General features: G+C 36.8%; 1 protein-coding gene across 6 annotated transcripts in view; it reads left to right on the forward strand.

Annotated features, from left to right (window-relative positions):
- The window catches only part of IBTK (inhibitor of Bruton tyrosine kinase), a 54523-nt gene that overhangs the window by 29631 nt on the left and 6603 nt on the right, over positions 1-18289 (forward strand). For 4 of the 6 annotated variants that reach the window (XR_005858392.2, XM_419865.8, XM_040697719.2 and 1 more), the window contains 9 exons: positions 737-854; positions 2408-2468; positions 3283-3410; positions 5616-5728; positions 6312-6460; positions 6964-7127; positions 8900-8992; positions 10249-10407; positions 14592-14744. Coding sequence is in view for 5 of the 6 variants with exons in the window: in XM_419865.8 (XP_419865.2) it covers positions 737-854; positions 2408-2468; positions 3283-3410; positions 5616-5728; positions 6312-6460; positions 6964-7127; positions 8900-8992; positions 10249-10407; positions 14592-14744 (1138 nt within the window). In the remaining variant the exon portion in view is untranslated. The remainder of the gene's footprint in view (positions 1-736; positions 855-2407; positions 2469-3282; positions 3411-5615; positions 5729-6311; positions 6461-6963; positions 7128-8899; positions 8993-10248; positions 10408-14591; positions 14745-18289) is intronic. The other 2 variants (XM_004940418.5, XM_004940419.5) reach the window with 2 other exon arrangements.

Consider the following 18289-nt stretch of genomic DNA (forward strand, 5'->3'; position numbering starts at 1 on the left):
TACTTGTTTATTCCTTTGCACTGGTTACCTTCTGCTGTTAATTGCACAGCTGTTCACAATTACTTTTTAGTCACAGGGAGGTTCTAGATTAGCATAATATTTCTTTCATTATGCTTCCTTTTCTTCATTACATCCTCTTTAATAAAATATTAAAAAAAAAAAACAAAATTTCATCAAACCTTTATTTCTACCAATTTTTGTTTTCTGTTCATTAAATTAAAACTTCCTGCCATTAAAACAGAAAAAAATAATTCAATGTTTCTATTTCTGTCCTTGTATTGAGTTCTGCTAGTAATTCTGTTGTTTGTTTGACACTGTGCTGTTTCTACATGGATGCAAAGGTCTGCCTTTTCCTGAAAACACTATATACTGTTGCTCAGCTTCATATGCAAAGTCAGCATACAAGTCTTGCTTGTCATTTCTTGATTTCCCTCCCACGTTTTTTCTTTCTCCTGGCTATAGAAAGAATTGAAGATTTAAGAAGACTTCTATGCTGTTTATGAAACTCGCAATTATTAACTTTATTTTTCCTCCTTGTTTTGATCTGCTGAGTTTCAATAAACTGAAATTGAAGTATCTGTAGGTAGGACCTTTCTATTTTTGTGACGGAGCCCTTGTGTTCATGCTGCTGTATAGTTATGTGGAGCTTGCTGTAGTTAATACTACGCAGTAAGTCTTAAAAATTGCTACATGAGATTGCATTGTGTTACTAGTTTGTTGTGTTTTCTCTCTGCAGTTACTTTAAAGAATGCTGCTGAGTTGCTGGAGTTCTCAGCAATGTATAATGCTGAGCAGTTAAAACTGTCCTGCCTGCAGTTCATAGGTCTCAATATGGCAGCTTTGCTTGAAACAAGGTAAGGAGGGATGCAGATGAGATTATGTATAGCTGTTAAAATCAAATATTCCGGAAAGACAAATTTGTTGGAAGTAATAGGAGTAGCTAAAGTGCAACTGAGTGCTGCTATGTTAAAGGGAGGATCATTTTTGCCAAACATGGAGAGAGAAAGTAGTTGCATGCATGTACATACTATACAAGTATACTACAAAGAACTGTTTTCCAGCCTGGCATGAAACGCTTGAATTAAGAGTTAAACTTCTCTTGAATTAATGGGCTTTGAGATTAGGCCTGATCTTGTTCAGTGTTTTTAATTGTCTTTGAAGATGCATAAAATTGTGTGCGTATTTTTTCTTAATTTTTTTGCTTTGTTTTTATACATGTGATATTTACTGCGCTGATTAATGTTGAATAGGTTAATTATAGCTGGTGTGTTTTCTGAGAACTATAGAATGAATCATAGAATGGCATGAGTTGGAAGAGACCTTAGAGACTGTTTCCAACTTCCCTGCCACCCACTAGATCATGTTGAAAAGGATGGGCCTGCCTTCTGATGGTCTATTTGCTTTAACAGTCTGCAGTGAAGGCTGAACAAATGATTTACTCTCGCTTTCCACCAATATTCAGCTAGGCTTCTGTGAGGCTAAAGGTGTTCTCTGTCACTACTTTCCTACAGGGCTTTGGGATACTTCCAGAGTAGATAACGTCTTTTCAGGGCAAGCTCACTGATCTTCTTTCCTAGCAAAGACTTATAAATTAATCTCTATCACCATTCTTCTCTGTTCTCTTAGACTTTTATCAATAGAAGTTTTAGATATCTTTGTTAACCAGTTCAGAATGCCAGCACTTCAGTTCCGTGTCAAAAAGATGTTCTATGTATATCAGAGATACAAGAATTTGTTGATAGTGTCAATTTTCTTCTTTGCATCTTCATACCTATATACATTTTATCTTTGATTTTGCAGAGGAGAGTAAAAATTTATAGTGTTGTGTTCAGTGTTGTTCTTAATTAAGATCTGATGGATTTTAAGCCCAGAAAGGATATGCAGCATTCTTTCTTAGAAACAAGAGTGCATCTCTGTTTTAATGAAAATACCATCATTGGGTGTCAAGATTTCTGATTTGATAGGGCTGAGACAGATGAAAATGAATCATGACAGCACTGTGCAAGGAAAGCTGTTCATGCAGACAAGGCACAATTTAGTTGAGTAAAATCTTGTGTGGTTTTTTAATTTTTTTTTTTGGCATAAGTGTCAAAGGCTATCATGGCTGATTTTTACAGAAGAATTTACAAAGACTTGGAGTGTTAGGTACCTGTCAGGAAGACTTGGAAGTATGCAGAAATAGATAAGATAAAGCCACAGCCATGAATTGATTATTAAGTAAAAGTGGACTATTTGAAAACTTTCTATTTGTAATCCTGCCTTACAAAAAATGCATTAACTCATTTATGGCTAGAGTTCATTTTCTTCCTTCTATTTCTGGGCCTATATATGCCTCAAAGTGAGACTTGTTTAGAACATTCATTTGAATTTTTCATTAACATGATTTATTTTATTAATTTATTCTTAGGACTCTGGATGTCTTAAGTGATGACGTTGTAAAGGATCTTTCTGTTTATTACAGGAAAATGGTGAGTCATACAACTTCAGTGTAAGGTTAGGTTTAAAACGAGATCAAGTAAGATGTATATACCTGCAGGGTTTTTAGTTGATAGGCTGAAAGGAGAACATCTAACTCAAAAAACCTAACTCCTGCTCTTACCACTTCCATGAAGCTCATATTTTCTTATTCACTAGCCAATAGTATTCTTCTTTAAAGTAATTAAATTGCACATTTAATATATTAAATGTACTTGTTAATTAACAGTCTTTGTGTGTGAAAGAAAAAAAAAACAAGCAAAATCTGTGTAAAAGTGCATTTGTTACTTAGAAGGAAAAGAAAGCACAGAAGACTTGCTAGTGAAAAATGAAGTGTTCTCAAGAAATCTTAAAAGCAGTGAGAAATGTGAAAGTTGAAATTCTTTGCATAAAGGGAAAACCAAGAGAAATTATACTGTTATGCAATTAAAGAATAAAGGATGTGAGTTTGCATAACCCTGAAGCATTTTCTGTCAGGAGTTATGAGCAGCTGGGAACATATGTAGGTCAGTCTGAAACTAATGCCTCCTGTTTTTTTTCCACGGAAACTATAACAGCCTCAAAGAATGCAGTAACACTGGTTGATAGAGCAGATTCTCAAGTACAAAATGCTGTTCTTCAACAGTCAGCACCATTAGCCTTAGCCTACTTAGAAATGTAACTGAAGTTTGTAAACTGTTTAAGTAATGCATTACTTAATCTGTAAAAGTGTTTTAAGTAACTATCATTTTGACCCTTTCACGAGAGATCAGATATTTGCTAGCAAATGGTATAAGAGCAATGGTGTAATAACTTTTGCAACTACAGATTCCTGCTATGGTCAGGAGAGTAATTACGCCATATCCAGATGGACCTGACTTAAGTTGTTTTGAGCCTGAAGAGGGAGAGAACTTTGTCTTTATAAGGGAAGAAATGAATACAGAACAGAATTCTCAGTAAGTATCTGTTTTTCATCAACATTTCTAAGTGAGCTATAAGTGGTGTTTAATAGACTTTGGATGGTACCTGGCTCCCTTTGGGATCAGAGTTGAATTATTAGAAAATAGGATAAATGGTGATTTCAAGGACTGCTCTCAGTTCCCTGAAGTGTTGTACATTGCATTGAAAAACCCCTCCCCACCTCCCCTCCCCTCCGACTTACTGACAGAGTAATGCTGGATACACAGAGACAGACTGGGTGAAGAGTGGCTGAAGAGCAGCTCAGCACAAAGGGACCTGGGAGGAGTGCTGGTGACAGCAGCTCCTCAGCATGAGCCAGAAGTATCACCTGGCTGCCAGGCTGGCAAACTGCAGTGTAGGGTGCATTGAACACAGCATAGTCATCCAGTAGAAGGCAACAGAGCTGGGAGATAGGGCTGGAAAACGTGCTATGAGGAGAGGTTAAGGACATGGGGTTGTCCAACGTAGAGAAGAAAAGGCTGAGAAGCGATATCACTGCTCTCTGCAGCTCCGAGGAGGGGAAGCAGGGTGAAGGTGATGGCCTCTGCTCCTGGGAACCGATAACAGGATGGAAACAGCATAAAGCTGCAACAGAAGAGGGTTAGAATGGGAATCAGGAAACATTTCTTTACCGTGTGGGTGATCAAGCACTGAAACAGGCTTCCTAGGGAGGTAATTGATGTTCCGCGCTCCTCAGTCGTCATGAGACATTTGGATAATACTGTCATTAATGTGCTTTAACTTTTGGTTAGCCCTGAAGCAGTCAGACAGTTGGAATGAATATTTATAGGTCTCTTTGAATTATGAGCGAAACTATTCTATCCTATTCCTATAAGTAATATGAGTCAAGGTAACAAGATGAGTATTGAAAATAATGTTTAGGTGTTGTGCGTCACGTGACAGCACGTGTGTATTTATGCAACCAGCTATGAAGTTCATTGAACTTACTTGAATTAGAAACTGAGAGATAAACTTGCAGTTTTTACTGTACTATAGATCTGTCTGAAAAATACTTCTTATCTGCATTTCTTAATCTTATCAGTATGTCATGAGAAACAAGAAGTTTTGTATTGTGAGTTTTTTATCTGTCAATTTAAAGTGGATGCTTTCTGGCTGGAGAATAACAAAGCAAATTTCCTATAGTTAAGAACTGTTAGAAAATGTAATCCAAGAACTGTAGATCAGGTAATTTGGCCTTAGTAGTTTTCTGGAGTTCTGTTATTCTCTTTTACAGCATTTATCTAAAGATGGGGAAGTGACACCAATAGGTTTGTAGAGACATGTCAGGCTAACAACATACAGCTTTTCTGATGAGTAAACTTCTAACTACTTTTTCTTTAGTACGGCTGTTTAACTGGAGAAATTGACTGTAAATTCTGCACAACTGTGAAAAAATTAATTTGATATGATGACTTAGTAATATAAAGTTGTAGTAAAGTCAGCTAGTTTAGATAAGAAGTAGTAGGTCAAGGGAACTGAGAGACTGTCTTATATTAGACCTCAAGGCATTCAGCATTCCAGTCTCTGTACAGACTATGTGATAGGCTTTAGGGGATATGGGAATGAAAGCTTTAAAAAACATATATATTTAAGGTTACAGTATTGATGCAGGATTGAATTTGGAGACGTTATTAATTTAATTCTGAATTTATAATAGTTGTGTTGAAATAAAGATACTCTTTGATTCCATTATTGCTGATATCATAAGTGGGAACAAGTGAAGTTCTGGTAACATGACCGTATGCCTGCTCTATTGTAGCAGTAATGTTACTTTGGTATCAGTATCTGTGTGGGGGGAAGAGTTACTTTACTTTCTGGCTGTTACATACTGGAATGTGTAGCAAGTTTAATCCGACATAGGTGGCAGTGCCAGTCTGTGCAGCTGCTGTCTTCCACTGTCTAAGCACAAGTGTTTGTGCCATGGAACAGATTAGAAACAAAATCTACCTGAGAGAGAATTTTTTCCTCCTTCTCTTGATTTTCCGTCTATCCCCCCCCCCCCCCCCATAATTGAATAAGCATTTGAGGTAAGCAGAGAAGTGCCAGAGAAGGAACAAGCAAGCTATTGACAGCTGGTGGGAGTAGTTATTGCTATTTAAAATATAACTACAGCTGCTGGCTGAAAAACTTGACACTGATAGTTCTGAGACTCAATTTTCTTGATGCTTTAGTCCATTTTGTACTGTTTTTGCTTTTAATAGGGAAGCTCTTTTCAAAAGGGCAAAAACTAAAGCAAAAAAGAAGCCACGGAAACGCTCTGACAGCTCTGGTGGATATAATCTCTCCGACATTATTCAGAGTCCAGCCTCTACAGGTCAGTGTGAAAGGTGTTCCTTTCAGTTATAAAAACAGAACATAAAGTTTAATTTGCAATACAGTGCAATTTTGATACTTCAGTAATTAAAACATGCAAAGACTGCTGCTGAATTTGAACAGGGAATTTTGAAGACTGAGTTGTTTGAAGGAGCAGTTATCACCTTAAGCTTGTGCTCAAAGCTTTCTGTAGAAGCATGTTTTTTGTAAAAGGCATTTACCCATGTAGTGGAACATTTCTACTCTCAGACCTTTCTTTGGAATATCGAATAGTTTACTCACTGTTTGTTGAAAACATTGAAGAAGACTTTTTTTAACAGAAAAGTGTCTATTTTTTTTTTCCCAAGAATGTGTGTCATGAGAGAGTGAGAAAACTAGAAGCAATACCAATCTTATTATTTTCAAAAAAGTCTGCTATTTAGTTATTCAAGGTATTCTTGTCTAATATACTGGGATAGGTAATCTGGTTATTTTATACCTGTAATATGAGGTTAATAATTTTTGCTTTGCTTTTTTTTAAAAAAAAAAAAAAAGTTCAGTCTTACTTTGATGATATATTAGTTTTACTCTGTATTATTTCCTAGGCTCCATAAAACTGGATAAAACTAACTCTGTAGAATCGCTTCCAGAGCTCCTAACATCTGACTCTGAAGGTAGTTACGCAGGAGTGAGTAGCCCCAGAGACTTGCAGTCCCCTGACTTCACAAAAGTTTTTCATCCTGAGAGGACTGAGGTTGGATTTCTTTGTTTCTAGAAGCTTTTTTTTTTTGTTGTTATTTATCTAATCCATCAAATGATAGTTTGTATTTTTGGAGTGTTTCTGAGAAGCTGTTGTCCTTAAAATTGAGGCACTTCAGCATAACAGGCAAAGAAATAATTTCAAAATAATTCTGCCTGTCTTACAGCTTTAGAAATGAACTTCTTGGAGTGAATTATCTTTTATCAAGAATACATATTTGGACTTAGATCATTCAGGGTGAAGTATGAATTTAAAAAAAGATGCAATTAAAACTGAGCAGAGATTCACTAATATTTTGCCTGTTTTTATGGTATTTTTTTTTAAGATCTTTTCTCTTATGCATGTCACCCAAGTTGCTTATAGTGTTGTCTTTCTGTGGGGAAAAATGTAGGAATATTTATAGTGTTGTCTTTCTGTGGGGAAAAATGTAGGAATATTTATACAGTGTTTTCTGGCTTTGTGTGTTTTATTTATTTTTATTTTATTTATTTTTCCAGATGAAAGATAAAGCATGCAGTCTGGTTATGAAAGCCTCTCAACAGAACAAGGAGATGAAGTCATGCAAGGGATCATCAGCATTGACACAGTCTGTTCCACAGTCCATTCCCCGTACCAAAAACAGCTCTGCAACCTCTCCCAATTGGGTAGCAAGCAGTTTCAGGTGGAGTAAATACTGTGGTACCTACCTAGCTTGCAGTCAGTAGTTCTTCCTCGTGTGGTAGTGAGTGCTAGCAACATTCTGTTCAGACTACAGAGCTCATTGCTTTTCACATTTGACTCATTAATTAAAATTTTTGTTAATTTTATTAAATTGGTTCTTTTAAAAATTATTCTTTGAGACACACTGTTGATAGATGCTTTTTTTTTTTTTCCTTTAAGTGCTATCAGTCTGGACTTCTGCTACCTTTTTTTAGAGGCCTGCTTTTATTATCCTTTTGTAAAATACTTAGCAGTATTCTGTGGAATCAGATGATGCTTGAGGCCATTGGAAGCAACATTGTGTTTTGACATTTTTAAGCCATTCTTTTAGACTACAGAAGTCTGTGAAAAGTCAGCACTGCAGCTTTAACTGATGCAGTAATAAAATAAGACTATTAATTTTTATCTGTAGCAGTATCTGCATATGAAAGAGGAATAATAGTACCATAATAGACTGAAGGTTCATAGGTTCATCTTGCCTCATTGCCATTGAAAGTTGAATAGAGAAGAGATTAAGGACTTAAGGAATCTCACAGTGATAATTTTCCAGAGTTTTCTTATCCTCTATTGTTTTGTGGCTGATGTGCTTTGTGAATACAGGTCATAAATCTATAGAAATTAGAAGTCCCAACTCTGAAATGTATAGTTTAGACAGCAGAATCGATTAAGACTGCTTTGTATTGTCACATATTTGTGTAAGCATAGTTTATGCAGACACTCTTTGGTCTTTTAGACATGGTTGAAAGAAGTTCCATCTTCATCTGTTTTCTTACAATTCTTATGGAACATTTCTTAGAAGATTACAGGGAAAAGGACAAATAAAACTGTAGGAGTTGTAATATCCCTGTACCTTTATGGACTTTCCTTATATGTTTTCTTTGCTTTTTCTTGTATGGCTGGCACTTGATATAAAAACAAAACAAACAAAAAAAAGGCAGGCAGCACTGTTGGATAGTGTTTTAAGGATTAATAGTACATTTGGTTGAAGTACTATTGAAAAGCAGTGATGACAGGTTTTGGTGTGACCTCACACTGATTGATTCACTGCTTAGTCTATGGCAGTTGGTTTTCTGTAGGGAGAGATGCATAAAGTGCTTCTTATGTGTGATTTCAGAGTTTGTCTTTGAATCTAGTTGTAGCAAAACTTTGTTTAGAAGTGTCTTCAAATACCTAGCTTTTAATTTTTAGTTCTACATAAATTTTAGAAATGTCTGGATTGAATTCACATTCATTTCGACAGATGTTTAAAAGAAGGTCATTTACAAAAAAGAAACAGCTTTCTAATGTTTGAGAATGTAGCTGGTGTTTGGAGGGAGCTTTCAAATTTCACTGTGATGTGAACTAATGTTAAACAGGCTCTTCAAAGAAAGACCTAATTCAGTCTTCATGAAAGAGCTGTGAGCAGTGCCTTTTAATACTTAAAATGGACAGTTGACTGCTATATAGGAATCCTGTATTTAGGCTTCTGATTTTTTAAAAAGCAATCGTAGTTGACGTTTTTTTAATAGCATATTGACTATTTTTATAGCATGTTCTTAAATATGTATGTATTTATGACATTTTTATCAGAAACATTGTATTTGTGGTTTGCCATAATGGAGGAAACAGACATAAATTATACATCTGATTACCGATCTTATGTACGATTTAAAGAGTTTCAGAGAAGGTTGGAAGTATGGAATATAAGTGCAAAATGAGTGCCTTGGAAGGTAACTTTTTTATCTTTTTATTTAGCCCTGCTAGCCCTCCTGCTATGGATCTAAGAACTATCATGGAAATAGAAGAAAATATGCAGAAGTGTGGAACTATGCCAAAGACAAATTCAAGGTTAGTAAAAAAAAACAAAACAACAACACAACAAAAGTCCAACAAAATCTATAAAAGAAGAGTGTGGTAGATCAGGCTGTTATGAATTTACTCAGTGGCTCTGGCATTTCATACTTGAAAAGGAACAGGAGAAAAGATGTCATGTCTTCTTGAACAACTTTCTTTACTTCATTATAGTGTTTTTTCTTTAGGGATTCAAAATGTATCCCTTTATTTTACTATAGTCCTTTTTGGTCAACTACTGCAAAAGCATGCCTAGCACACTAGAAACTAGTTTGTCAATTAATTGGTCAGCTTTCTGAACTGCATTATTTTCAACCAGAAAGAATTAACTCTTTCTTGCCCATAGCAGTTAAGAAATTTCTTGTGGACCCTAGTGTATTCAAACCTGAAATTTGTTTCGTCTCGTATTCTCTGACCTCCCCTGGCACCTGATATGTTGTTGATATTCACAAGTCTTGCTCAGTCAGAAGCAAGGATGGCTCTTGCCTTGATAAGTACCTCTAAGATATAATGAAAGAAATAGACATTCTCAGGAGGCGGTGAATTAAACCAGATGTTTATTAAGTAGTGACATATGGAAGAGAACTGGAGATCATGACCTTTAAAGTGTAACGTTCTTGTAAAAGAGAGCCGGGAAAATAGTCCTGGAATGCTTTAATCAATTTCTGCATTTCATAAGAGGGAAATATGTTATCTAGTCAGTAATAAATGCTTATGGTAAACTTGAAGAAAAAAATTGATTGTGTTGTTTTGTTCTATTTTCCTTGTAAGTGATTGTTCTCCAGGTAGATTGTGAAGCTGTAAACCCAGTAGCTGAAACTGAAGAATCCAAATAGTTTAAAACACAAGTCACTAAATAGAAAAAATGACTATATTCTGTTGTGTACATGTTTATGCAAGAATATATTTGGCTTTGGGAAGCAAGTTTTGGACAGTCTCTTAAAAAAAAAAATCACAAAACTAAATAGTCTTCATCTGGTGGTAGACCTCTCTTAGAGTCTTTTTTTCTACTCTGCATATTTTCATTTGTAGGAGTCAGTAAGGGATAGTTCTATGGTTTCTTTCTGTCATGATTCTTTTTGATCCTCCTTTTGCTCCCCAGCCATCCAGCCCACCCCTGGCCCATAGACACTGCATTTGAAACAGTATTTTGGTCTAGGAAAGGAATATTTTTCCATTTAGTGTGCAGTTTAAAGGCAAGTCATCTGAAAGGACACTGATCTCACATGTCTCTTTGCAATATCAATTCACAGCAGAATGACTTCTCATGGAATTAAGCTTTCTCAGAAGCAAAGGAAAATGATTGCACTGGCAGCAAAAGATAATGTGTCAGTAACTACCACTGCAGAGCCTACTCCACTAGTAACCATACCACCCACACCTACGAAAGTCGCAAAGCTAGGAAATGCATGGTATGTTACATTTTAAAAATCACTTCTCAGTTTTGGATGTTTTTTCCTTAAATAATTTCGTAGAAGCAATTTATTTAATAACTGACCTAGCTTCTGTTCATTAAAAAGAATAATGATGTTTGTATCTATGTTTGGTAGTAAGCCCATTGGGGATGGGGACATGCAGTGGTTGCAGTTTAGCAGTTGTTTAAAGTTCTGCTTCAGGTGAGTCAGTAGGCACTGTTCTGTCTGGTCTTTGTCTGTGTGTGAAATGGTATTTGCAGATGGTATCCAAGTGATATCTAGAAAAAGAAGGTAGAACACAAGCTTTGAAACAGTCAGGAAGAGATTATTAATAACCATTAGGAATGCTGCTTTTCTTTGTCAGAAAGGAAAAAAAAAAATTTTAGTCCTTCCTGGAGGAAAGGCAATTCCTTTCATCATATCATCTTATCAAATATTCGTCACTCACTTACTCTATTCCAAAACCACTTTAGCCCTTCCTGGAGGTAGTGTAATGTGTTTAAAATGACTTTTAGTGCAGATTTCACACAATTAAAATGTTTAAATAAATACCACTGTATCAAACAGAACAATTATTTATAATCTGGGTTTACAACAGTGAAAGATTGCAGCCTTTCTCATTTAAGATTTCTTTTTCACAGTTTGAGTTGGTCCAGGATGAAATCTTAGAATCATAACTGAACAAGTAGCAATGAGCAAAATTGTCCAACTTACGGCTACAGGGATATGTCACTACAGCAGTATTTTATCCACTGGTTTAAATCTTATTACTAGCATTACAATTATGAGTAAACAATGTGTAACCTAACATCTACAGTGACAGTGTACACAGGTCACTCATGTTCATTTACATACCAGTTCATGTGTCCTTACAAACTCGCTGCCTTTATACCCATCAGTGGTTGGCGTGGAAGGAAAGTCATCCACTTGTGCACCACCTGATGGGTGGCACTGGGACATCCATGCTGATGTGTGAGATCAGTGTGGCTGTTAATTATACGGACTGGGATCTGCATGAGTCGGTTCTTCTCCTCATGCATCCAGCAAGGGTAGGGACCTTTCCTCTATATCAGTGGCTCTTACCCGAAGTCCTCAAAAGAACTTCACCAAACATCCCTTGCCATGGCTTCCTCAGTAGTTAGTGATTGCTGCTGTAGGTGTTTTATGGGCAGTTTCAACCAGTCATCTTAAATGTCATCAGTCACACAGTTTTTGTTACGTGAGCATTGTAAAGCTTTATGCTTCATTTTATGACAGATTATTTTGGGTGCCAAGGGAAGGGGCTGTGAGATAACACAGGATGGTATCTGTATGGGCATCTGTCTTTCTCTTCTCTCCTTCATACACAACTGATAGATACAACAAAACCTGAAGTAGGCTTTGGAGGACATTTTGAGGAGTTTATCTAGTTATCTGAATATCTTCAGAAGTGTTTTTTGTTCCTTGAGTCCTAATTTATAGTGTAAGATAGATGACTCATTAGACGTATTTGTACTGATCAACTTAATTGTGTGCAATAGATGCCTCTAGATTATTTTCTTCTGAATACAGAAAATAAGGTAGTAAGAGAAGCTGATAAAATACGTATAAAAATATGGAGTGTAATTTCCTTAGTTGGACATCTCATTAGGCTGTGCCGACTAATCAAACTATTGATCTATTCTCTTACGGTTAATTCTTTTCCGGTTGGGTGTTATTTACTTTTAAGCTACAAAGTGTCTGTGAACTTTTCCTTACAGTTAAAAAGCAAATGCAGACTGATTTTTTTGAGTATACTTAGATAGGTCTGTCTAGAAAATATATTGTATTCTTGAGCTTTTCATTAAACAGTTCTTGAGAGTAGCTGGGCTCTACTGTGTTACACAATCAGTCTTAAGTGGAAGTGCCAGTGTATACATCAGGAAGATGGAATCTAGGCTGTTGCTTGTGTGGTCACCATGCACAATTCTGTATGTTCCTCAGCAGTGTTCTGGCTGCTGATCTGGAAACTGACAGTAGCTCCAGAGTTCTAAAAAAGAGCTAGTGGGAGGTAAATAAATATTTCAAATTATGCCTCACTGCTGTAAAAAAGCATTTGTTGAAGAAACTTTAAGCTTCAGAAGGCAAGCCATCAGTTGTTCAAAGCAGTTTTTCTATGTAAAATAAAAGAGTGTTACTCTTCTAATATATTTGCAAAGATCTAGTTTGTTAATTCACAAAAGACTGTTAGAATGCTTCTGGCAATAGATGGAGGTTTCCATGCATGCAATACAGTCAAAGCCATAGAACTTGCATTCCAATGAAATAAGATATTCATCTTGGATGTGCAGTGAGAGAACGCTTGCCAGAAGGGTGTGGGACCTTCCGACTCTTCTTTGGTTGACTAATGCACAGTATATTGTACACCATGCCCAACTTTTCCACCAAAAGCAACCTCCAGTTTTATAGCTGGGGAGTGGTCTGAAGCTATGCTACCTTCTGTGAAGAATGGTGGAAATAAGGGAGGAAGAAAAACCAAAAAATTAAAAACAAGCAAACAAAAAATAATACTTGGAGAATATGAAGTACAAGAAGCTAGGTATTTGGTATGTATTGACTTTATTAGTTCTCCAGACTTTGATCATGAGTGGCAGGGCTTCTTGTTTTTGTTTTTTAAACTCAGGACAGCCTGTGTCTTTTCAAGAATGGAAGTATAAATTTGAAGTCTTTCTTGAGAATTCATATATATGATGTGGGGTTTTTTTTATGTTTAGGTATTCAGTTTGTTGATATTTTAGTTTATTATGAAACATCAGCAGCTGTTTTGGAACTTGACACTTGGATGGTTTGCAATTACAGATTAGAAAAACTTCCTTCTCTTTCATTTTTTTAATGTATAATGTTTAAATTATATTTAAATGTTACATATTAAATAGATATGACAGTATGTATCAGGCAAGCTTAGAGCTGTTACTGTTAAGAAAATTTGTAATAGTTTAAGCTAAACCATTTTATGCTATCCCCCGTTGTTTTGGATAGGATCAGAGTCTTTAAGAATGGCACAATTGCATTGGGGTTCTTTTTGTTGTTGTTGTTTTGTTGTTGATGGTGTGGGTTTGTTTTTGTTTTGGTTCTGGGTTGCAGGTGAATCTGATTTCAGTACAGATTATCATGAAGGCGGACAGGATGTTAAAACTGTTAGCAACAGGAGGCTTCTATGATGGCAGATCCCAAGAGAACTCTATGCCTACTTGGTACAATAAGTTTATGGAAGTTCTAGTAAAACACTTTCCGTGGTTCTTTTAAGTCAGCTGGTAGTTGGAATGGAGGATGCGTAGAATGACTCCAAGTTCTATCTAGTGGTTCCCATTCTACTTTATATGCCTACGGTGCTGCTCATGCAGTAAGAAAAACAGAAAAAAAGCCCTTAATGCTGGGTATTCTAGTGTACGATTCAGATGCCATATATAGCATTCAGATTCTTTTGTTGTAACATTTTATTTCACTGCTACTTGTTAATTTTCGTACCGCATTGATGTAGTTTGAACATCTTTGACTTCAAATGCACCTCTCTTTGTGGTAGTTGCCCAATTAGTGAGCTCTGTATAGGTAGCTTGTTCTACTTCAGTAATATTTATAATTGATCTGTTACCTTCTGAGTACATGACGAACAGAACTGTTATTCTAGTATGTATTTCTAATATTTGGCATACTGTAGACCTTTGAAATTAGGTGGGACTGTTATGGTTAGTAAAGCTAAATGTAGGTAAATTTATGGAGAATTATATCTAAAGTCTTGATGGGGAGGAACGAAACTGAGGGCAACTGCCTTGATTTCTGTAAATAAAGGTTTTTGTATCAGAAAATGTTCATACCATTATTCTTAATGGATGTATTTTCATTCTGGTTTGTTTCTGAAAGATAATATGCAGGCTCTAGTTCAGTACCAGTGTACATTATGCTTAAGCAAGAAAAGGAAGCTAAGCATATCAGTTCTGCAAATTTCACTGTGGATTAAGGGATTTTTAGAACCTCCAATTCTACAAGTGACTCGTTCACTGTCGTGGTTCTGCTTAGCAGCTGTCTGCCGATTTTTGTCAAAGTCTAAAATGTATCTGGTGTTTACCTTTTTCACCCATAAGTGATATATTTGAAGGGGTGAGGTCTAAAAGAGATTTATGTGTGTATATATGTATGTTATTAATTACTTATTTATCCAAAAGGTCATCTTCATTGCATTCTCCTTTGCCAAAGTCATTCCGTGATCTTGTAATGGAGGAAGAAAAATATATGAGTGCAAATAATTTACCTGGTACTACTATCAAGAGAGCTGGATATAAAGGAGCTGAGGATTCACCAGTCCAAAGCACAGCAAGGTAGGAGAGTGGTCTTTTCCTAATCGTGAATAACAACTCATGTGCCAGAACCATAGTAACCTATTTAAATTTCTGCTGGAATTTGAAAGGATTAAATTGCCTTTTTTTTTTCTTTTTAAATCCTTAAAGTATTCTTCTAGTGGTGTTTTAATAGGATTTCATGAATGGAATACTATTATAAATAGGAAATGAAGTAGACTTAAGGAATATAATGCCACTGCTAATATTACGTTTATAGTTTAAAGTATTTGTATATGTGGGCATATATATGTACACTGATGAACACAAACACTTCAGATGACTAATAAAATGCTTGTGTATCTATGTGTATGTATGTATGTATAAAAATAGAAAACATCTAACATCTAAACATCTAAGACAGAAGAATATCTTCTAGAATTCAGACATGGCATGCATGAAACAGTTTTGCTTAAGAGTATTTTTTCTGTAACCAGTGAGTGATTAAAATCTATTTATTCAAACACAGAACAGTCCCTAATCTGAGTGGTCTTAAAAGCTGATTCATTCTGTGAAAAATTGCACCTAAACAATCCAAAAGGCTTACTGAAATATTGATGTATCATTTATGTTTGTGTATTATAAATTAGTGGGGTACTGTAATCCTAAGGACAAAAGTGACCCGTTTTGAGATCTATGTAAATTATTGTATAATAACTAGACGTACATTGTTCTTCGATTGAATTGTTTTGTCCCTGCATTCTGCTGTCTCCAATAAAATCTGTGTTTTGGCATTAGAATTACTATCTAATCTGAGAGGAGAGAAATCTCAGCCTAATTTCTGAAAGTGTCTATGACCAAGTTGTCATCCACTTCATCTCTTTGCTCTATCATCAGGAATTTTAAACACAAGGCATTTAAGATATATTTAAGAGACAAAAGGCTTTAAAATCTTACTGACTTTCCTACCTGCCATCTAGAAGCAACAAAGTCTGGCTACTCTACCATACTGGAGGAGTCAGGTGGCAGCAAGACTGGCAGAGCACACCCCCAATGTGCCAGAGTGGGATGAGCATGGCAGGCTCTCTGCTGGTGACCAGCATGAGCCATATTCAGTGACTACAGGAAAATCTGTAAGGGTGAGAAAGGGATGAGCTCAGATCTAGAAGTCAGGGTTAGAATCAGTGAGGAGGGGCAGTACCCCTGTGCCTTCTCACAGATCTTTCTTACAAATTAACTGTGTCACCACGGCTTGATTTAAGGGAGAAGAGTTTGCAGAGCCTTTTGGTACACATTACAACTCTCTCCTTTTTTTATTTTTTTAAAGAACCTCTGTTCTGTCCCACTCTAAAAATTGGCTGTGCAAGAAGAAAAAGACAGTTACTCAATAAATCATAGAATCATAGAAACATAGAATGGCCTGGGTTGAAAAGGACCACATGATCATTGAGTTTCAAGCCCCCTGCTATGTGCAGGGTCACCAACCACCAGACCAGGCTGCCCAGAGCCACATCCAGCCTGGCCTTGAATGCCTCCAGGGATGGGGCATCCACAACCTCCTTGGGCAACCTGTTCCAATGTGTCACCACCCTCTGTGTGAAAAACTTCTTCCTAATAACCTACCTAAACCTCCCGTCTCAGTTTAAAACCATTTCCCCTTGTCCTATCACTATCCACCCTTGTAAACAGCTGTTCCCCCTCCTGTTTATATGCTCCCTTCAAAATATTGGAAGGCCACAGTGAGGTCTCCCCAGAGCCTTCTCTTCTCCAAGCTAAACAAGCCCAGTTCCCTCAACCTTTCCTCGTAGGAGAGGTGCTCCAGCCCTCTGATCATCATCAGTTCTTCTGGGCCTCCCTCTTCGTTGCTCAATTGTATAGAAAGTGATGATTCTCTATGATGGAAGTAGTATGTGCCATATTGGTAGAGCAAAAATGAGTGGAGAAGTAAAGAAATACGTGTGGGGAATGGTGTTAGAGAAGAGGGATTTGGAAGGTGTGACAGAAGTTTCCTTCGGGAACAGAAAAAAAGCTGAGGCAGCTGTGGTGAGTGGGCATGCACTTACACAAATGTGCAGAAATAACGGGTATTATTAATTTAGTTTCTAGCAAAATAGTGAAACTTTTGGTCACATGAGAGAGAGAGTGTGGGCTGGTGATAAGGGAACACACACTGGCTGCTCTTACTAGTTTTGTCACGTGGTCTCTGATCTCCATAAAGTCACTTAATTTCCTTTTGCTTTGCTCTGTCTGGTCTGTTCAGTCTGGCCTGTCTGCAGGCTCTAAACTGGATTCTTTGAGTTGAATCCAGGCATAATATGTTAGCTGCCTGAAAATGATATATTAAACTAGGGGGAGGCTAGATGACTAGATTGTCTATCATCAGTCAGAAAAAAGGGCACTTACAGAGCTATTTCACGTTGTTTTGAATTGTCTCTAAAGATGCTTATTTCTTTCTGTTAGCTATGAAGAATCGAGGTTTATCCATCTGGAGTTAGGATTAAGGTTTCTACTTTGAGCTAGTTTTATTCTTTGACTGACAGCTCCTCTCACAGCAAGCTCTGACTTTTGCCAGCAGCCTTTAAGAGCTGTTTCAGTAAAGATTCATTATCCACACCCTTTCCTCTTCCTTTTTAAGGAAAGGAAATTGAATGTTTGTAAAGCATAAGCAATCCTCGTGTCTGAATGTCAGGCCTACTGATGGGACACTGAAGAAACTTGCACAACTACTGTGTCAGCTTGCTTTTCTCTTTTTTCTTTTGGATAAAAAGTGAAGTAATTAAACTTTATTCTTTTTACATTGGAAGGGGTGTATAAACATGCTTCCATACATTGTCATCTTCCAGTTTCTGCAGATGAAAAATGTCATGAATGTGGAGATGTGAACTGGATTGGGTCCCAGAGGCACATCAGCTCAAAAGCTGGGCCAAGTGGATGTGGCTGCATTGTTTCCAGGGACAGCTTAGTCTTGGGAGTTACACTGCACAGCTGTGTGTGTATAGCTCACAGTTCAAGCTAAAAACATAGGCCTGACGTGACTTGACTTTTTTTTGTGGCTGCCCAGATTGTCTTTATTGCATTACTCCAGGGAGCAGTAAAGAGTCTTAGTGGAAACACATCTCTCTGGCTTTGCATGGGAATGGCCTGGTTTTGGCATGGCTAATATTGAGCTAATAGCTAGTACATGAGTCAAATGGCACAGCAAAACCCAAGAGGTTCTGCAGGAGACCAGTGTTTGTGTTCTTTTTTGTAGAGCACTTATTAGATCTTTGAGGCAGTAGACCTGAAATGGCTTGAAGTGAAGAAATTCTCAAGAAACACTGGGAAGTTAAGTGCTAGGACATCACAGTGTCTGGGCAGGAGTCATGGCAAGTTCAGCCAACTGAGTTAATCAGACTAGTTCAGTACTGATGATACTTGGCCTGCTTGTTTCCATGCACTTACTTCTCTGCATCAGTCTTTAATTTTCTAGACTTCTATCTTTCCAAGTTCTGTGTTTTTAGGCTTTTTTTTTTTCCATTTTTCTGTATGTATTTGTTTCTCATTTCCCCTCTGTTTCATTTTTCCTATTTATTGTGATGCCAGCTGAG

Source organism: Gallus gallus, chromosome 3 (genome assembly GCF_016699485.2).
Source record: "Gallus gallus isolate bGalGal1 chromosome 3, bGalGal1.mat.broiler.GRCg7b, whole genome shotgun sequence".
NCBI lineage: Eukaryota > Metazoa > Chordata > Aves > Galliformes > Phasianidae > Gallus > Gallus gallus.